The sequence below is a fragment of the Trachurus japonicus genome, chromosome 9, assembly GCF_045865225.1.
Source record: "Trachurus japonicus isolate A0001 chromosome 9, Traja_1.0".
In the NCBI taxonomy this organism is placed as follows: Eukaryota; Metazoa; Chordata; class Actinopteri; order Carangiformes; family Carangidae; genus Trachurus; species Trachurus japonicus.
In genome coordinates, this window is record NC_140915.1 from 23,870,953 (window position 1) to 23,893,328 (window position 22,376).

At 40.9% G+C, this 22,376-nt stretch overlaps 1 protein-coding gene across 2 annotated transcripts in view; it reads right to left on the minus strand.

Moving 5' to 3' along the window:
• Nucleotides 1-22,376, minus strand: part of pcsk5b (proprotein convertase subtilisin/kexin type 5b) — a 72,686-nt gene that overhangs the window by 25,844 nt on the left and 24,466 nt on the right. For both annotated transcript variants that reach the window (XM_085786656.1, XM_085786657.1), the window contains exons 8-17: nucleotides 21,154-21,366; nucleotides 19,711-19,811; nucleotides 14,276-14,379; nucleotides 12,979-13,096; nucleotides 8,500-8,688; nucleotides 7,757-7,893; nucleotides 6,992-7,135; nucleotides 6,653-6,755; nucleotides 3,453-3,646; nucleotides 1,315-1,399 (exon numbers count right to left, since the gene is read on the minus strand). In XM_085786656.1, the coding sequence (XP_085642782.1) occupies nucleotides 1,315-1,399; nucleotides 3,453-3,646; nucleotides 6,653-6,755; nucleotides 6,992-7,135; nucleotides 7,757-7,893; nucleotides 8,500-8,688; nucleotides 12,979-13,096; nucleotides 14,276-14,379; nucleotides 19,711-19,811; nucleotides 21,154-21,366 (1,388 nt within the window). The remainder of the gene's footprint in view (nucleotides 1-1,314; nucleotides 1,400-3,452; nucleotides 3,647-6,652; nucleotides 6,756-6,991; nucleotides 7,136-7,756; nucleotides 7,894-8,499; nucleotides 8,689-12,978; nucleotides 13,097-14,275; nucleotides 14,380-19,710; nucleotides 19,812-21,153; nucleotides 21,367-22,376) is intronic.

Consider the following 22,376-nt stretch of genomic DNA (forward strand, 5'->3'; position numbering starts at 1 on the left):
TGAAGTCCAAGTTTTAGTCTAGTCTTCCAGAGCATAAGAAAATGTAAAAAAATTATGCACAATACTGGAAGCTTAAAAAACATGTCTGGGATCATGTCACAGTGAGATCTGAGATGTTAGCACAGTGCTCCACTTGTTTGCACACACAGGTGGTGACAGTGAAATGCATAAAATGTGAAAAAGGAGAACCGGAGAGACTTTCAACTCTTGCTTACTGTCTCGCTTCCACGCACCTGGCAAATTTCCTGTGTGAAGTGGCTGCAAAAATTGCTGGAAACTGCAACCTCTATTTCTAATGTCAGAAAGGAGCAGGCAGAGCGGGCTTCAGACATTGAACAATGATTCTGCAAGCATTCAGTTTCAAGCACGGCGACATCTTTGGAGGTCGACTGATTATGTGGTTGTAACGGGGCCACAGTACAACTCTGATGTAAGGTAGTGTTCAGGCAAACCCTACAGACCATTTCTGAGGCAGTTTTTCTAACTATAGCATTACTGTGGTAACAAGACTGGCTTAGGTCCTATAGTGTGGCTGGACCTTATAAGGTCTCTGTGCAAAACTGAGGACATTAAAACTAAAAACTGTTGTGGAAGCGCTGTAAACAACTGATGTCATTGCAGTCTGCCTACTGTCAGGCAGTTTCAGTTTTGCTCTCTGTATTCAAACATACCCTGTATTTGATGCTGAATTGAATTCTCACTCCAACTTCTGATGTCAGATAACAGGACAAGGGCCGAGGAGGAGACCATTAAGACTGCAAGCTGTGCTATGGCCTTTTGTCTATATTTAACTGTGAAATGATCATTTCAAAATAAATTTAGAAGCAGCAGGATGTCTTCCTCATATTGTCTCTCATCCAAAGCACAGCCAGCATCTAGGTAACAAGCTTCTGCAATGTCTCTCTACCATTTGAACTAAGTAAACACACAGAGGCCTGTGTCTGACGCTAGCAGGGGGCAGTGAAGACGACAAAAGAAAAAGAAGATGCTGTTTGTCCAAAAAGTCACTTGATTTGTTCCTCAGTGCTTTTTTTTTTGAATGAAAAAAATTGATAAGGAGGTTGGCAACAGTGCAGGTTTTAACACAACTATATCACTCAGTCAAAAACAGAATTGTTTATACTGTAGGGCTGACCCTGCTGTTGTGGTCCAGCCAAATATCTAAACAGACTGCAAGTTATAGTCACAAGTCATGTAGCAGCAAACACAGCAAGACTGAAATCAGATGCTGTCAGGTCGCTAAAATCACAACTGTCACAACTAAAGTAATCAGTAACTCTGGTTAGGCTTTGCTTAGTGTGAATTACAGCTTACCTCATCCCAGGTTTACATTCTGTGCAGAGATTGGAGGCGTTGCACCTCTTACAGTTCTCTGGACATCTCCTGCAAATGTTGGAGTCTGGAAGACACAGGGTGAGCCAGTCATACACAGTGGCTAATATGAACCAGAGGTCTGGTTGCATTTGAAACAAAGAACGGGAGCAGAGAAGGAAGACAGTGGTGAAGGGGCAGAGGTAAAGAGAATGAGAGAGACCAGTGAGAAAAGTGGAGGAGGAAAGGAGAGGGAATAAGTGAAATAAGGGGTAGATTAACAAAACAGGAGGACAAAAGGCGGGGGAAAGAGATGGTAAGAGAGGAGGGGGAAGAACGGAAATGTCAAAAGGCTAGAGCTGCAGGGATAAAAAAGAAGATTGTAGTGTTGGTGAGGGACGAAAGGAATGTAGATGAATATTTCAAAAGGCAGACTAAAGGCAATGACACTTTGACACAACGCACATGGACCCTTCTGCCTTCAGCAGCGATGAGCATTGCCAAAAACATGTGTAAATAACACGTTTTATTATTCAGGGGAAACCAATAGACCATTTAGGAGTATGACTATAAATCAAAACTGTTATTTCTGCAAAATCATTGTTTATGTCTGACACAACCTTTTGTTTTGTTTGGAAAGTCATATGGTCAGAGCTTAGAGGAGGAGACTGAGGGTAAGTGAGGGATGGTCATATTTTCAGGAATCTGAACATCCTTAAAGGGTGGAAGCAGGATATGGACAAGTCACAGACAGAAAATGTAGAAAATATTTTACTGTTGCCTCCCAGACATTACTTTCCTATTTCAGCTGCAATCTGAAGGTCAGAATAAGTGCTGAAATTATATAGTTGATGGAGCAATTAGTTAGTCAGGTACCAGTCCTGAAGACCTCAAATTTGAAGATTTGAAGCTGCTTTTGTTGCTTTCTGTTGAAGTATGTTGAGATTTTAGACTGTTGGATACGAGCATTTATTAGGGATATTAGGGACACAATAGTAGATTTAACACTAAAGTTAGTTCATACCCCACCAAACACAAACCTGTGTCTATGCACTGATAAAGGCAAGAATTCACCTTGACTTGCTGTCAGACTAACAAAGACAAAATAGACTCTAGATAGCTCATTTAACACAACGTGTTCCTCTTCAGTGCCAGCAGTCGAAGGAAAGAAGTATCTGCTACATCTTGGCCTGCTGAAATGTTATGATTGAACTTGGATCAGATCACATCAGATCTGCTGCCAGAGACTCTCTGAGCTGCCAGGACTCACACTGTCTTGGCGGCAAACCAATATATAGATATAATTATAAGACATACATAGTTCCAGTCTCTCATTGCCGGTTGACTTTCATCCAGACTGACATACATCTTTGACATAAAACAAGGTAGTAAATGCACACATTTACCACTCCATATGTACGCACCGCTCTATTTATTATAAAGCTTTAGTTGACACAGAGAAGACAAGGTGACTCCTCGTATCATGATCCAAAGATAATCGTCTTGCAGTTCTGCTTTGTTTCACGTTTTGCTCCACAATAATCTGGTGAAGAAAAAAAACCCTGCTAACTAGCGACCTCTTCAGCTTTGCTCGGTTCAGTAAGTGCATAGAAAATAAACAAGTGGCCAGACATTACATCAAGGATACAATGGCGTCATTCTGAGGTAGTGAACTGAAGCACTTCTGTTGATAGTTGTGATTATTTTTTTGTGATGCAGGTGCACTGGCATTGTCCTGATTATGGATTACCTCCTCCACCGGGAACAATACATTTCACTATACTCTAATCTTCAAGTCTTCAGACCTTGAAAATCTGATCGATGGGCAGCAAATTAACAATGGACTTGCCAGGATAGACAGCGACCTTGGTCGGGCGCAATGGCCAACTGCGGCTGAGCCACTGATGGATTTATCGTTAACAGATGCATTTTTTTCCTGCAGCTTTTTGAGAACACTTACACACAAGTTATACGAAAAGAGATACAGACAGACAGAAAACACAAAAGAAATCCAGGCTGGAACAATGAAAGAAGAGAAAGAGAATGGAAACAAAGTCTCAATGCATGGAGTGCAATCATGTGCACTCATTAGTTAGGAGTTTGTGCTTTGTAGAGCCAGTTTAGTGAGCAGTGAAACATACCATGATCGAGGTAGAAGCTGTCGGCACAGTTGGCAACACACGTGTTGGAGCCCTCGTTGAGGTGGAAGCCAGCCCTGCATGTGGTGCACTGGTCACTACGGCTACCAACACAGGTCTCACACAATGAGGAGCACTTCTTGCAACGCTTCCTATCATCACGGAAAAATCCACTGGGGCACTCCGACACACACATCCTGCGGAGAGTTGATTGAAGAGAGAGAAAAGAGAGATATATTAACTATATTTTCTCTGTCATTGTTCTGCTTTTGTCACATATTTTTTTGCTGTTATTTGCTTCAAGTCCTACCTTGATCTTTTGTCTTTTGTTTAGCTCATGTATGTTGTATGCTTGTCTCTTGTTTTGTATTATTGACAGGGGTGGAACCTTGTACAAGTTCGCTAGGACTTCGTTCTCTCCTTGCGCAGCGTTATACACATTTTTTTTTGTGCTAAATAAATAAACCAAACCAAACCATATGGGGTAAAAAGGAGCGTCACTAAGGGCAAAAGTGGAAGACAAGAAGGTCTTCCTTGTTCAATCTGAAAATCCTTAAAGGGGTGGAAGCAGGATAGGGACAAGTTATGTAATTAAATGTAAAACATGGGCCTCTTGTAAGAGTGTGCAATTTTAAATTCAAGCTGAAGTAAAATACACTTTCATAGAGTTGAGCAGGAATAGTTTGCTTATGATCATCTGATGTAAATGTCAACTTCTTTTTCATGGATCAATAGCACATCATGATTTGGGAACATACAGACGTCCAGGGACTGTGTGTGTGTGTGTGTGTGTGTCTGGCTGCTATATGGTGAACAGGTGTAACATCTGTTGGATAACTTCACAGGCCTGTGTCATTCCCCACTTCACCCCGAGGCTCCCTTCCTAAGGTGAAATGGAAATCTCTAGAATCCTCAGGAGCACAAAATACACACGTACGCACTCCTTAAGCCTTATTCACACAACTCCTTTTTTCTGCCAAGAAACACATATGGCACGTGTGAAACACATAATCCACATGTGCCGTGCACACTACCATCCGTTTGTCCTCCAACTTCAAGACCATTTCTCTACTACGCTGGAATGATTATGTAAAGAATGAAAGCATCTACATCAAAGTTCAAGGTTTTTGCTACCCACGTTCTTAAAATTGTGTTGTGACAATTGTGCTGTAAAAGTGTCCTAAAGTAACATGTCATGTTTTTTTCCCTCAAGGTGACTCTTATTTTCACATGGTTCACAATCATTCTTGTTATTGAAATGCAGTGAGAGTCCTCACCTCTCACATTGTACAATCAGGGTTGTAGCTACATTATGGATGTGATCATTTCCTCACTACTTTTTTCCCAAACAGCACATGATTATATTACATCATCATTACATCATCCTAAATTAAATCAAAGCAGATACAATATTGCTGTTTAAATTTGACAACTTATCCAACTTATCCTGGACAATAGGCTTTATGCACAGCTCCACTACTTCCTGAAATAAGCCAGCTCCTTAATGTAAGACAGGAAATAAAGGAGCTGGCTTATTTCAGGAAGTAGTGGATCTGTGCATAAAGCCTATTTTATGGGCGAAAAAGTTTTAGGCATACAAGTGTAACAAATAATTCTTCCCACTAACATTTTTTTGTGGAAGTAAAACTGGAAAGAGGTGCACAAAAAATCCTGAAAGTTCCCACCTTTTAGACCGTCTAGACCATCAAACACATATAAGGATGTAATTATCTTAACATTAAACACCAACACCACCTCTGGCCCTCCTATTTCCTCCCACCACTCCCCCACTCGTCATTCATCAATTGCTCCCTGTGGTGGCAGAAAAGGGCAGTGCACCTCTAAAGTGGGCTAATGATAAGGCAGGACCTAAGCTTGCACATTCTGATGCACCTGCATCGGTTTGCCTTTTATTAGTGCAGAGACCCGCTGACACAAAGGCAATTACAACTTTGATCCTAATGGGATCCTAAGGGCAACACAAATGTGCACACATGCACAAACTCATTGTCTAACACACAGTCTCTCTCTCTCTCTTTCTCACACACACTTGCAGATGTATACCCACAATTAACAGAGGGGTGGGACAAACTCAACATATTATGACTAACAGGAAACAGCACCTCTGTTATCAGCCTGACAAGGTGAAATGAATCCGGTCACAACTGTTTCTTCACCTTATTCACACCATACGACCATCAAACAAGACAAATGAGCTGGGAACTACGACCTCACATGGTGTAGAAAGGGGAAATGTGTTGAATTCCACACTAACCACTGCAATACTAGTTTTAACACTGATGCACACTGTTTTACAAGGCTTTAAAATACAAGTGCGCTGAGTTCATCCAAATAAATACCTTCACATCTCTTCTTTCTATTTTTCAGTTTCACTTGTCAGAAAGTCACCAGCTGCTCTGACTTCTTTGTTGTGTTCATAGAGAAAAAGAGGTAGATGGTCAAATCCTGCTGATGGGGTGATTATTAAATTCATTCATGCAAACTAGGCTTTTATACAAATGTTTCTTTGACGCATGTAAACTTAATGGAAATCTTGCCTCGAGCCGATAAAATCCAGTTATCGTGGGTCGGCAGGCATTAACATTCACTTTATAAAACTTTCTTATTAAGAACCCCTCAGCTAGTATTGATCCCTCTCTTTATTTGACTGTCTCTAGACTCCTAGACGACTCCACACATTTCAAAACAATCAGATGTTGTTTGAAGAATATACAGGCCAGATGTATCTTCTATCTGTAGCGTTTTAGCTCAATACATGTTTTAAATTCAAAGGAAAAAAAGGTGGCGCTGGTGGAGTTAGAACAAGCTGCTATTTAATTTTTTTGTATTATTATTATTATTATTAATTATTCCTCTAAAGTGACAAAAATGAGTCTATTTTCAGCCACTTTCATTATGCAACCTAAAATTATCCAAACAAAAACATAGTTAATTAAGTCTGTTGTTTTGTCCCTAACACACTCAGTATTTATATAACTTGTCACATAGTCTCTTATTTCACCTTTGTTATATACTAACTTTTTAATAGTTTGACTCATTTGTGAGCCACTTCAGGCATAAAAATAATGATAATGTGGAAGTTTACTATCAGGTCAATATGTTCAGTAAAATTTTGAAGTACACAAGAAAGAAAAAATATTGCCTGCAAAGCCAACACTGAGTGTGAAAAAATGCGGCCTGACCTGGTGTTGTTCTTAAATTTGAGGAAGTAGTGGAGGCAGTTAATGCAGTGATGGGGTCCGGGGCCCTCGCAGCCATTCTCATTGCATTCAGAGTCACAGGGGCCTGGAGACAAAGACACAATAAACACTTTAGTGATAGGAGAAAGAACCACAGGATCACAGCTTCACAAAGTAAACTACACTCTCCGATGGCACCCTTAAACCATATGTTGCTGTATTTCTATTCGCCATAGTAACTGGTTAGTAAAAAAAAAAGGTCTGCAAAAGAATTATGTTACCTTTTAACACATGACAACATGGCTTCTGCTGCGGCTAACCTGTCTGAGATTTATTACTTACCATTGTACTCCTCTGTGAACTCCTCATCGGTGGGCGTCAGCATGTCTGTGGAGCGAGTCCTTTCATTGCGCAGAGGTGGGGATGAGGATGAGTATGGGTGCACAGAGGTGCCATACAGCACCAGTGACCACTCCTTCAGTTTGCCTGAGGAAACACAAGCACAGCAAGAGTCACTCTACAGACACAGCAACACTTCAATCGGTCCTGGTAGTGAGCAGATGAGTATGTGATGCTGTTTCTTTTTTTCTTATTTCATATGTAGCACTATCATTATGATCCAGTTTTTTTTTGTCATGCAGTTGTGCATGTTTATTCTTCTACTGATATGCATTTTTCACCATTTGTTCACACAGATCACATAACGTGTAGAGACATCCACTACAACGAGGCACAAGTCAGCCGACACTACAGCGATTCACATAACAACTGCTACTCTCCATTTGAGACTTTATTATGTTGTTAAGTTAGTGGGTCATTTCAGTTAAGCTAAGTTCACTGCCTCCTGAGCGTGTGTGTGTGTGTATGTGTATGTGTGTGTGTGTGTGTGTGTGTGTGTGTGTGTGTGTGTGTGTGTGTGTGTGTGTGTGTGTGTGTGTGTGTGTGTTCTGCTAGTCCTGCACTCAACTCCACACAAAACCTCCCTCTTTTCTACTTACACCATATCTGTAAGTAACACTGAAAGTGGAAATTGGTTATCTGAACTTGTGATTCTTTTTGTTTGTTTAAAAAAAAAATCAATTACAGAAATCGTCATCACTTTCATACCCGGTACTTTCTGGCTGCGAAGCTGAGAAGGTGAGTCATAGATCTCTAGGACCCAGTCGCCTGCTGCCTTCTCTCCCCAGCAGTGGGTGGTCATGAACTCCCAGTTCTTAAAACCCTCCATGGAGTGATCAAACAACCTGCATATCAGGAATACACACACACATGTACACACACGGAAAACATACAATGATATCAGATGAGGAAACAACTCAAGTGCTGCAAAAGCCAGAACAAACAGTCTCAACCACTCAACTCTGTACAATCACAGCCTCTAATGAACTGTGGACAAACATTGTAGAGGACTGTGGTTTACTTGAGGTGAATGTGGCCAATGTACATACATTGTGTACACTATATCCATTATACAGACCCCTGGGGGTTTCTATATGTTTCTTTTGTACAAATTACAATAACTGTTGTTATTAAAGCAAGCATGGACGATTAGCATTTAGCTAATCATTATTTCATTATTAGCTAAATACTAATGATACATAAATACATAAATATTTTGTTAACTAAGTATTTAACCCCACGACAAGACAACTGTCTTAAAGTACTTTGTCTCTTCACTGAAATCACTCTTCACTCTATTTTACTGAACCGTCTTCAGCTTATAGATTCATTTACAAAAACATTCAATACACACTCACAATACAAAAAATTATATAATTCAGTATAAAATAGTCAATTTGATCATTAGTGATGTGATATGACACTGCAGATAACTGATGGCATCTTTTTACCTGTTGGCGAGCAGCTGAGACTTGGTCCCTGAGGGTGAGGTCAGGTTGATTGACAGGTCTCCACGGCGAGGGTGTGTGATTGTAATACGTACAACCACGTGCTCCAAGTAGATCACATGGTGGTTGGGGTTGTCGTTGCATCCTGTGGCCTTGTACACCGACCGAACCACGTGCTCTGGACGGATGGTTCTAGAGGACAGGATGGAAACCAATAAAAGGATAAAGGTTGGTAAAAACATACTGAGACAGTTTATAAGTGACAGAAGTTGATGTTTCAGTTATGTATTTGACAGCTAATGAACCACAAAGGGAAAATTTACCACCAAGTTTTTTTTTAATCAACACACACCAAATTCTTTAAGACTTTCAGTTCACTGATAGAAACAACAAAATCCACTCAAAGTAAGCTTGACATACAAAAAGTGGGGAAATCTGAATTTTACAAATATTACAAACTACAACTAAAAACAACAAATCAGCAAATATCAGGTAAGAGCAGAGTAACATATCCTGTTGCACTGATAAGATGCACATTCATACATATGGCTGACGTCTGAGACAGTATAGGCTATACATGTCTTTAAAATTCAGATATCCTTCTTCTTTGCAAATAATAACATCATCTGTGTTAAAATTAGTTCCCTATTAATAGTCACTACAGAATTCACTCTGCCACTAGGCAACGCATAAAATTGAAGGCTTGATTCATGACATAAAGGAGGGGCTTCTGACAGGAACACATCAAAACAGGTGCTTTGGTTTCCCTGGAAGCTCTCCTTGGGTAATACAAATGGCAAAATGGTGGTGTGGGGCTACCCAGGGCCTTGTTGACTGGGCCAGAGACACAGCCTTGGACCCAGTCTGGGACTAGAGGGAGGACCAGTGAAGAGACTGGGATTTACCCCTTCAATCCAAAAAGTAATAAAACCTGCCAGCTCATTCATACAACTGGTTGTTTTAATCTGCCAGCAACATAGCACCAAGATCTTTCTTTAGACAGCAGTTGGGCTGATACTGGTGGCCATAATGCGAACACTAACAGCCAGAAACAAATCATTTATTGTTAATTTGATCATTTACACAAATAATCTTAAAATGGCTTTCTAAAAAGAAAGATGAGGAAACTTAGTGTTATACTGTAATATTTGATCCAGTCTTTGCGACATTCACCACTTTAATCAGAAGTGGCCATCATCATCTACACATCACAGGATTTACTGCTGAATGTCACTGTGCGCCCTCAGCGATAACGGACGTTTAGTCTCTTTGCTCTGTGCGGCCGGAGTCTGTTGCCGTCTCTCTACATTGAGCTATTCAGCCCTGTCAACTCTCGCCAAAAATGCTGCTAGTGACTGAAATAACACTCAATGTCAGGTTTCAATACACAGAGACGCCCATGAAAGCAATCTCATATGGTTCTTTTGGTTTAATCTAATCCAAAAAAACCAAAGAGCATGCACCAAGTCTATATTAAGGTTTTCCATTTCTTAAACCTCAAGCAGCCACAGAAACCAAGAAGCATGGGCATGATAAGAAAGACAAAGAACATTATTTGCTATTTCTGCTATGCACGGATCAGCAGCAGGAAAATCACCCAACAGTCAATACATCTAATATCTAATGACCCCTTCAATAACATCTGCTGAATGATCTAATACAATGGCATTACAATACCAAAAAAAAGTCAAAACATGGACAGATCCAGCACTTTGGACAATGAATACCATCTTGCCAGAGTGAGGCTTTGGAGAAAAAGAGTCAGACATTGCTGCTGCACAGCAGTTGGACATGGAGCAGCTGAGCCAACTCAACACATTAACTCACTGGATTACATGCAGAGTTTATTCACTGGAAACTAAAACAGAGCCGGTGAATTACACTTGCTGGCAGAATAACACATAAAAGGCTCATGATAATTAATTTTTGCAGGGTGGAGAGGTGAAAGATAAATAATGCCAGACTTGTGCTGTTTGATCCTGTATTGGAAACAATTTTATTAGATTCCCTGTCGTCAGGGTTATAATCACAGTGATGACACTTTTTAGGAACCAACTGACACAACACAGAAGTTCATCATCCCCAAGACAATTATCGGCTGGTAAAGACAATCTTTTCTTGGAACGTATTCCTCACGCTTGGCTCAGAGATTAATTGAGACAAAGAGTAACCTCATTGCTTATTTGATTAATAAGCGTTCTCTTTTACCATCCAGACCATGTAGTGCCTCTTGAGATCCAGAAAATATTCAATTACAGTCATAAATACTGGCTTTGAGCATTAAGTTGATTGCTCTAAGCTTGATTGTAACCATCTGAAATCATGAGAAAGTGGCTGTGTGGACAGTGGAAACATCTCATTCATTATTAATTACTGTAAAAAAAAAAATACTATTTGTTCATGAACGGTCAAAATTAGCCATAAAGATGAAAGTGACGATTGCCGTCATTGGTTTACGTGGCAACAACAGTGCATCTCGCCCCTCTCTTATAAATCATTGCATCAGTATGACAGGAGGGAGAGCAGTTTGTTATTCAAAACAGTGTTGTGAATTGTTTTCCCAGAACGCCGACAGGTAAACAATCTATGCCAATTTCTCCATTTGTTGTTTGACTCCATCTCTGATCATTTACATAATGCTAGACTGACCATGAGAGATTAATATCCAATATAAACAATTTACATTTAAACCAATGAAAACAATTAAAATAAATAAAAAAACAAAAAGAAAATTGCATGAGTTCGAGAAGACTTGATGACATGAATAACAAAAAGAAAACACTGATTGTCTCTTTTGTAAGCAGTCAGTGACTGTTTGGAAAGTGGACGGCAGAAATGGCTGGGGAGTCTACGGCTGATATCACAGCTCTGGCTTCTCCATGACACAACACAGATAAGTGAACCGTACACATGGGATGGAGCGGAGCAGATGCACAGCTGATTACCACCAGCCTGATTGCACACAGATCAGGCAGTGTTCCTGGTGTGCGCTCCAAGTGGAGTGAGGCGAGCGATTTTAGACAGACATTACCGAACGCAGCAGAGGGGCCAGCCAGAAGGTGTGTGGGAACACAGCAGTGAGGTTATGGCTGCACTTGCGTAGCAAGTTTCAGCAGAAGTACAAAACACACGCCCATGGCGATCTACCAACAAAGAAGAGACGCACATAGGCCCGGCTCCAGAACACGTTCCAGGAATCTTATGCTTTCTCTATGAACACGGCTGCAGTTCCCAGTCAGCCACTAGACAGATGTGTGACTGACCGTTTAACAAATCTCTATCCATAAAGACAGCCGACATGGGAAAAGGAGGACAAAATGACACGGTTGCTTTTATTTCCTCCGCGCAACAACATTGAGAATCTCCCCATAATCCAGCACACATTACATGAGTATGGAGGCCTGAGCACCACTGCCCGTGATACAGGCTTGACTTTACATAAGCCTCATATGGACTGACTTGTGCACTGGAGCAGAACAGACAGAATGACACTGATAATGCTGCAGTCGCTGGACACCAAGCCTTTGACTGAAAGTAAACCAGTTGAGGGCCAGAGTTTAGCCAGCCAGCCTAACACAGAACAGTGCTCAGGCTTCCAGCTGCATCAAGAATAACAAGCTGTGAAGCCCTGGCTCTCTTCTCTCTCTCTCTCTCTCTCTCTCTCTCCCTGTGTGTGTGTATGTGTGAGTGAGCGCACGCACATGTGGTAAAGGTCTTCTGTGAGAACCACCCTGCCAGAACTAATGCTTGGCCCCTATCAAGGTACAGCTTGCACAACCGCACTCTCAAACACATGCCGCTGCATAAAACACCAGGGAGAGGGAAAAAAAAATTTAGAGAGAAAAGAAAGACAGTACAACTGAGGGAGTGCAGAGTGGACTGAGACAGAGACGCAGGGTAGGGGGGTTGTGACAGTCGCACAAAAACCACCATATTATTCTGCCTGTATTCAAAAATCAGCACGACCACATTTTGTCACTTTGGTTTTTCGGTTTCAAAGCTAGCTCACTTGTCTCGTGGCTCACTTTAAACTTGGACATTATACAAACACTAGACAGCATCAGATTTCTTCACATCACAAGGGTCTGCTACAATTAATATACTTGAGGCTGTCCGTTAATCTAGTTAACGGAAATCCTTATGCTCTGGCATATATTTTCAGAGAACAAAGGACTTGGCGAACTTGGCAGCAACAACTTGTCGAAGGCTTTTTTTCCTTCGAGGACAGTGAAGAAATAGTTGGCGAATACCTCATCACTAACATCAGTGTCTGACCTCATTTATGTGGGCAAATCAGGCATGAAAGCTGTTCAGAAAGACTGGAGGCCGTCACAGCAGCGATTCAGTGTTCTGTCCACATACTTTTGGCCATGTAGTGTTTTCAGGTGAATGTGATATGTATCTGGTCTGTGGTATTGGCCTGGCCACTTGGGAGGATATAGCTCATCAAGGATGTGGTGCTGCGTTTGTACTGTATCTTACCTGATCTGACGGTCTGCGTTCTCCACACAGACGTGCTGAGTAGGGACCTGCCTCCATCGTTCTGCCTCCTTCACCATCGCTTCAGCGTCCATCAGACCGAAACCATACAAGTGGCTGACTGTGGGCAACAGTGAGAAGTCACAGTTGAACAGACCGGCACATCACTGTGTCTAGAGCGTCTCTTAGCAATAATGTTTGTTTTGTTTGGGTTTTTTCTTTTTCTCTTCAAAATCCTGTTTCCACAAATAATACAAAAAAAGTGGTTAGGTTCAGCAAAAACGTCCCTGAATAGGTCTGTAAGGAGTCTAGTGCTGTGCTCTGTTTGGATTCCTGTGTACATTATTATCAAGTCAAAATATGGCCTGAAATTTTGCATTTTGAAAGGTACTTGTATAAAAATGTAAAGAGAAAGTTGGGAAGCCACTCAGTTTATGGGTAGAGCTAATCTAATATGAATTCCTTCCATACTTCTACCACCCCCCACCCCCCTCCCCCCTCCCCAGTCCTGTTTCTCTTTAGTTCCTCTTTGAAAAAACAGTCACTTGGAAACTCTCCAGGCACACTGGGCCTGCAGCCTGGCTGACCCTTAGTTCTCACTCTCTTGGTTTCTCTCCCTCATACACACACGCACACCAAACACACACACACACACACACACACACACACGCAGGTATGCATACACACTTAAACATGCACTCACAACATTACAAAACAGCAACCACAACATGGAGCCTGACAGATGGCAGCTGGCGGCGCAGTAGTTTAGCAAGATGGAAAAAAAAAATTTGGAAACTGCTCAGCTCCTATCTTCTGATTGGAGAAAAAAGATCCAGGAATCAAAATAATGTTTTGTATTTTACTTTTAAAAACACCATATCCCAGCATAAACAGCAAATGCAACGGTTGCTACACTGACGTGTGTTAATGAGCTGAAACCACAGCAGCATTTACATTATGGCCCTCCATTCAAATTGGTGTCAAGTTGTAAAAACAGAGATTTAGTTTTTATTTTATTCATTGCTTGGGACAGGTTCTATCAGGCAAAAGACCTCAGGCGTGAGATGCTTTGGGAAGCTTTAATTTTAGGCGTATTTTTTTTCTCTTGATTGTTTATTTTAGTGATTTGCTGGTGGATTGAAGATTTAATGTAGTATTATCAGATTAAATTGTGTCATATTAAAATATGTTAAATAAGGGGTAGGGTAAAACATTGGTACACAATGATGCAATTCAATCAATTCTGTCTGTGTCTGTGTATGTGTCTGTTCTGTGTTTGCGCGCGTGTGTGTGTGTGTACCATTGTAGCCAGCAGCATTGGTCTTCCAGTCAGGGGCGCTGAGATGCCCAGCTCTAGAGGTCTTCACGATAATGTGCTGTACATCTCTCCATGTTAGAAGAGGACTAGCAGAAGAAAACACACAAACAAAACATTAATTCATTTGTTGTTGTGTAAAAAAATAAATAAATAAAATAAAATAATAATAATAATAATAATAATAATAATAATAATAATAATAATAATAATAATAATAATAATAATAATAATAACAACAACAACAACAACAACAACAACAACAACAGGAAGACATAACTGAGCATAAAATAAATAAGTGAAGTACAGCAATTAAGTGCATGGCATAAAAAACAAGAAAACAAGTGGTTAAAAGGTCAATATACAAAAGGTTCAGATAAAGGGGGAGGGAGGTTGAAAAAGAAAGCATGAGAAGCAAGCACAAGGATGAAATGTAAAACTAGGTAAAGGAAATATACAGTAGGTGGAAGATTACTGAGAGAGAAAATTAAAGAGTGCCATAGATGGCGGGCATAGATGCCAGTTCATCTGTCCCTCGTTTCTCAGATCTCACGTGAGATCCATTATGAGATGGCAGCCATGTGTCCCGACTCCTTTGATGTCCAAACGCTACATTAAAAAGGGAAAAACCAGGAAGAAGTGGGTCACCAAGTTTCCTGGGATTCCCTTCCATCTCATATGCTGGCCAGATGCTCCTCTCCCGCCCCTCGTGTCACTCCCTCGCCATCTGAGACCTCCAGAATCCAGTACTCCTCAGTATCAGTCAGCCTAAAACTAATATTTAAGCTTTGCAGCCCAGTATTCATATTTTTATATTTGAATTCAATATACGCTGGTATGGTGGAAGAGGAGTGTCAAGCAGCAAAATGACTTTGACCTGAACACACTGTGCCTTTCCCTGTTGAGCTGCCAGTATGACGCAAGGCGCTGAGACATCTTTTACAGATAACAGTCAAAAGCCACCTTCACACATTCACATTAATCTGTGAATGTTCTTCTGACAATTATAAACACAGACAACTATTCTATGTGATTTGTTTTATAGCTTGTGATTTAAAAGTAAAGAATAAGAATAAAAGAAATGTCACATTTTCTTGTTTATGGTTGTAAATGTTGAGAGGTCCTTGTTAGCATTAATAATCATTAGATAAAGACATGTAAATATGACATGTTACACCACGTGTGTTAGTCAGTGTGCGACTGGGAGAGACCAAAGTGTGGATGCTGAGTATCACTTCCAGATAGATGTATGCAGCCAGCAGCATTTAGGAGGTTTGGTGTTGTTGGGTGGTGTTTTATTTGTTAACCTAAATACTTAGGAGAGTACTACTTTATACAAGTCAAGACATTATGTGCCAACTCATCTTGTAGACCTTCTCTGCTGGTCATGAGTCAGTCATGGTCAGTGTTTCAATCCTGCAGAGAATCCCTGGAAAATGTAAAAAGGGGACTGGTAATCACTCGCACTAAGAAGCTGGGGGGGGGAGTTAACTTTTTACACTGGCTGTCCATCATTCCTTATTGGGTTTTAAAGAAGAGTAATCAAACTGGATTAATGGACTGTTTAGCCAAACATTTTTCACTTATCAGTGTTTTATTCTAGGCAAACTGAAAAGGGAAGTGTTTGATTGGAAGATTTCATCTTTTTATAGGAAGCCCTCCTTGTGCTTAACCCAAAAATATCACATCCCCACGATGCCCACAGAACAGCGGTAGCTAAGAAGAACATTGCTGTTACATATGTTCAAAACTCACTAATGGCCTAATTGAGCCCACATTTCGAAAATCCAGTGGAAAAAAAATACTCTAGCTGAAAATAAAAGATCAAGGAGAAAGCTACGAAATATAAGGACAAAATATAAGGATGGCACCACAAAAAAGAGCTATGAAAAGTCAGAATAATTAATCTTTAGATCAATATTAATAGGCTTAGCTTTCACTCAGTAATTATGGTTCCATAAATGTTTTATGGTCATTAATTAAAAGTGACTTTGGCATCGTTATCTAGGCCATGACAGCCTTCCCATAAACAAGCCAATACTAATTAATGGAGTAGCTCACATACTGGGGGAAACCAGCAGCAAATCAGAGTGTCTAATATAGGTTTCTCTGTGTTTTGCTCTCAAGTGTAATTACGGATGAAGCCACACACAGTTCATCTGTAGGGAGACTGCAGAAACAGGGGAGCGAAGGATGAAAATGAAGATGCAAAAGGAAATGTTTCAACAGTCTATATCAATCTGATCTTGGTTTAGTCCAGTGATGGAAAATTATCCACACTATAATCTGTATTTTTCTCGCTAAAATCTGCCACCCCAGCATAAATTCTAAAACAGATGAATGGAGGAGAAATGAAGATTTCTTCTCGCCCATCTGTCCCTGCTTTGGTCTCTTGAAACCTCCCAGTAGACGAGGTTCGTATGGTGGGTTATCTTCGCTCATTTCTTGCTTATCCCTCCTAATTTCCTCACTGAAGTCAGCCGTCTCCATGTTCACTCACTTTTCCATTTCTTCACTTCCAAGGACAAAGGGAGAGAGGAAAGAAATAAAAGTTTGTGAAGCCCTAAAATGTTGCTCCTTGCCGTGCTAGACTCCATCTCATAAAGATATAAATCATGGGCTGACTTTAAGCATCTTAAACTTGGCAAAATCTACAGAGAACAGACCACGGGGTGCTTTTCTGTAGTAACATGTTCCAAACCAATCTCATATCAAGGGAAGGGACCTCACAAGTTTAGTGAAGTCTAGGGTAATGGCATCTTGACATGTTTATCACAGAAAGTTTGCTCGCTTTCATTCACCAGATAAGAGCAGATACCATCAGCACTGCACAGTTTGTCTAAATTGTTTCCCCTTCTCTTCCTCTGCGTGTGCATGCATGTCCATGTGAGAAGCTGAATGAACGAAAACAAAAGAAGAAAAGAAAGAAATAAAGAACGTTTTCCTTGGAGGAGGAAAAAAAAAAGACCGTCGTGACAGTGGTGGAGGCACAGCAAGCACGACAGAGAGGAAGCCAGCAGAAGAGAAGAAAGCAAGCAGGCAGGCAAGAAGCAGTGTGTGATAATCTTGTTGAGGAAACAGGCTTATGTGCCCAGCACTGCCTGGAAACCGAGAATATTTTCTACTGGGAGGATTTGGATTGGATTATCCAGGTTAAATGAAGTGACCTCAGCTAACTGAGCTGCTCAACATGTGATGATGAGGTAAAGCCCAATTCAGAGTCTCTGCACCTGCTCTGCACTCTTTCTGATTCATTAATTCATCACAAATTAAGCACCTCAACAGGTTTTAAAGAAGAGCGGACATGCATTTGCTGTGACTTACACAAAAGCTACTGCAATGCACAGAAGGCATACAGACAAGAGAGACCAACTGAAAATACTTTCTTTTAGTATCTGTCTCATCCTCCTGTCATATTGGCACTCCACTCCCTTCTGGTTTGACATAAAAGCATCTGGCCAAGAAAAAAAGTCTGTGTGTACTTCTGCTTATTGCAGAGATTTTAAAATCAAGTAAAACCTACAGTTCTGCACGTATTTGCAGATGCACAAGAGTGTGAATCAGTATACAACAATATGCTAATACTTTGCCCACTATTACAATTATATCGAGCAGTGTGTTTTCAGAAAACCATCTGCTACAGTATGTGTGTAGAATTCATATTCTACATCTACTTCCTACATCGTGGGGAGTCTGCAGTTTTATATAGCTGAGATGGAACATGGTGTACCAAAGTGCGCTTAATATACTTTTCTCAGCACACACACACACACACATACATACCGCAGCATGAACACATGTGATCATTCAAATTTGAAAATGGCCATAAACGGACAGAAGGCTGAACCGCCACAAAGCAGAAGAGCTCAGAGTTCAAATATCTGCCATAAAGCAGAGAAACACTCTCTCTTGCCCGAGGATCCCAAGACTGCGATTGTGATATTTGTGCCAGTGCATTCATAATGGATCACAAGGGACTGGCTCACAGTGTGCTGTTATGTCAAATAAGTTGGCACAGTCATAGGCAAGACAGTATGTATACACACCGCCGCAGCTACACATGGTTGTGACTTCTCAATGGAGAGTTTAATCTTGTTAAATGTCAAGCACAGTTCACACCACTGAAAAAGAGTGATGGAAATCCATAGGCAGGCAGGTACCGTAACTGGACTATCAAAGTAGAACACCCCTGTACTTAATCTTATTGTTTACAGAAAAAAAGGACTCAGCACTGTGCACCTCTACTTTAAAATGTGCCCAACACACTGAAAACTCACTCTTTCCCAGTGCTGGATATCAAAGTCACTGTTATTGTTGTACTGGGGGGCAAGAAAAAAGCGGTGAGCATCATCAGCTGATAACCGCTTTCAATGGGCTTTCTAACTCACCTGATCCCACATACTATAGCAATGAAAACACAGTCAAACCTGCTTTGTTAGGACCAACAGGAGATCCAAGACGTTTAACACAAGGCATCTCTGCTGCCGGTACTAAGCTGCAGCAGATACAAAGCAATAATTGACTTTATCACTACACAGAGGCAGGTTAATTGTATTTAAGTTCTGAAACACTGAACTGAGAGGAAGCAGGTGCATAATGTATTACATTTACATTATTTACATCGAAGCCCTTTGAGACAAACTGTTTGTAAAAACGGGCTATACAAATAAAATTCCCTTGCCTTACCATTGTTTGTTCGTCTTTTGTTTGCTTTTATTTTAATGCTCTTTATTTTCACTATGTTTTGCTGTTAGTTGGTTGCTTGTCTTTACGCCCTTTGAGACAAACTGTTTGTAAAAACGGGCTATACAAATAAAATTGCCTTGCCTTCCCTTTAATACTCTTTATTTTCACTATGTAAATGGAAAACTTATGTACAAAGGGTAGACTCAATAAGCTATTGCTTCAGCCTGACCAATCTATGCATTTTGTCAGTCTCTTCTTTTTTTAATCGACCAAATGAAATAATAAACATTAAAAAAAAAAAAACGAACATTACATTGCGTTGCGTTAATCATTATGTTCTCTGTCACGTCCTTCATCCAGATGTATATTTACACCACACTGCTCTTGCCCCAGCCGTGCTTGATATGCGGGTATGTGTCTTGCGTGAGTGTTTATGTACTGTATACTCCAGCTACCGTACCCTATAGCTCAGACACACCCTGAAACCTGATGCACCTCTGTACACCATCAACGTGTCTCTGCACGCACCTGGGATGGGATTAACCGATTAAATCAAAGAGCTTTTCCAAGTAGTTAAATGCATCTCCACCACTAACATGACAATGATGCATTTGTGGAAGAAGCTTCACGTGTTCCCCTTATATAGATCAATGGAGCCAGAGGACAAGACAGCATTAAAAGGTGAGCGAGAGGCAAGAAGATGAAGTCTAGCGATGAGGTTAAATGGATCTTACTTCGCCTCCAGGGCCAGAGCAACAATGGCAGCAGCCATAGGAGCCGAGGCCGATGTCCCCGTGTGACTGTCTGTACACCGATGTCTCAGGTCTGTTGTGATCTGCAGACAGAGGAGAAGATGAGAAAGTCAGAATGGGATGAAAGAGGGATGAAGACAAAATAAGAAAGAAATAAGTGAGACGTAAGAGGAAAGAGGAGGGAATGACACAGGACAGGAGTCAAAGTCAAAGATGAAAAGGGAGAGGTTTCATAAATAAGGAAGCCATAAGTAAATGGATGAAGGAGAAGAGAAGAGCGTAACAGAGGAAGTGGAGGGAGAGGAGGAGCAGAATGTAATGATGATGGCAGGAGAAGAGGGAGAGAGAGAAACAGACAAAGAGAGATTGAAGTCATGGGGATCAGGAAGGATTTAGACACACCTGAAGCTCACATTCCAGCTTTGATACACTGCCTCGTTAGAGATAACAACACACACAGACACTCACACACTAGTGCAAAAACCACCAGTTTCCCCAAAACTCCTTTTCTCCCGAGGAATCAATGGACAAGGAGAAACAAAGGACGAAGGGTGAGAGGCAGTAAGAGGTAGTAAAGGGTATTTTTAAAGGGCTGTATGTTTGCTTTGATTGTATGGACTTTAGACGGCCAACTAGTCAAACAGCTTGACAGTTCGTCAGCCAACAGAAGCTTAACTAAGTTCCAGTCTGAGCCCTCATCAAAGGACCTTTCCAGGGCTGAAGGGTTTGAGGGACTACCTGAAGACACACACACACACACACATACACACACAGCCTACATACAAAGAATCTGAAATGGTTCAGTAAGAAGTGAAAGTAGTCCAATAGCATTCGAGTAGACAGGACAGTATGTCCTCCAATATATTAGACTTACTTTCAGATGTGTGACGTTCTGCTGTGTGTACAAAGTCAGACAGAAACCACAAAGAATGCACGTGTGTGTGTGTGTGTGTGTGTGTGTGTGTGTGTGTGTGTGTGTGTGTGTGTGTGTGTGTGTGTGTCTCTGTCTGTAGCAACGGTACAAGGAATGTAGCAAAATACTGCCAGACAAGCTAGCCGACAGCGGCCAACTGTCACTGTCCATCGCAGTGGGTCGATCCAGGTCACAAAACTGGGCCCACAAGTGCATGCACATTTAGTTAATGGCAGTTAATGGCATGTTGTATCATCATGCAGTATTCTTGAATGCAATTGTATATTCTTTATGGAAAGTTCAAGTTCCAACTCAAAACGAGGAAGATGTTCCAGTGTAAATGAACGATGAATTAAAAATCTTGTCCAGAATTCGGTTAGGATCAACTTGGATTTGCAGAGACAATGAGGAACACAAAAAGCCCTCCATTTCTGCCATAAAATTAGGCCAGAATTATGGGATTAGAATACTGACATACCCACACACACACACACACACACACCAGTCCTTACAATCTTTCGGTCGTAGTTCTCTCCGCTGCTGTAGGTGGTGGTCAGCGTGGACGAGCATTCCTCCAGGTACCAGGGCTTCCTCCCGCTCTCCGCTGTGCTGGAGATGGAGATGGTGTAGATGGAGTTGGTGTAGCCGTCACAGGAGCAGTGGTCTCTGCTGCGCCCACCGTTGCCTGAAGCCCACACAAAGATGGAGCCACGGCCTTTCCTCCCCTGACATGACAAGAAGCAGAGAGGATACATTAAGAGCTGAAAGATTTGTTTTAGGTTGTAGAGGAAATTAGACAGTGAGCCTGATGGACACTACCATGAGGTTCTGCATCCAGTGCCCCAAGAATGAAAGATCAATAGCAGCAACAAAAAATGTTCCAAAAAAAAAAAAAAATCAGTAGGCAGCCAGACAGTGTAAGTCCTGGCATCGGATCTGATACGATTTGATCCAAGTCTAGTAATCATAATGTTTTAACTGGCCAAAATATAGTGGAGGTTTTTCCTTTGAACCGTTGCCCATTGCTGAGTGCCATGCTGAGTTATTGAGGTTTTTTTTTTTTTTTTTTTTTGCCTTGTTGGACTGTGTGAGGTGAATTTCTGCTCCTCCTGACATCACTACAAAAAACGGAGAAGTTCATTTACTATGTGACATCAGGCTTGGTCTATTTCTGCAACCAAATAAATACTTTCTTATTAATTAGTAGTAAGCCAGTTTAAAAAAATATATCCAAAAAGGCTGCATGTGCAGACAATCCAAAATCTATCCAAACTTTTTCCTGGAACACATCCAGTGTATTTTCAGAGGCTTTTTTACAGTAGGGAGAATTCAAATGAAGTCACTTTCAACTAGTAAGTTCACAAACTATTTATTCTCACGGGAGATATTACAGCATGGGAGTCATATTTATGCAACTAGAGGCAACTTTACTGATGTTACTCCTCTAGGATTAAAGAGTTACATGGGCAAAATGTATTTTTAACACTGTAACACTTACAATGCTTACATAATAAGCAGCAATCATTGATTCTTGGTGCTTAATTCATTCCACATTTTAATTTTGTTGCATCTTTGGTAGTTGGTATTCTCTGTTTACTATGCTCCCTTTTGTTTCACTATTCTGTATCAGCTCTATAAATATCAGTGGTGGTGTTTTGTGCAGTCTTTTTATGACTTCATTTTTTTAAAAGCGCTATTGTATCATCAATATTTGAAGAATGAAAGAAAAACATGA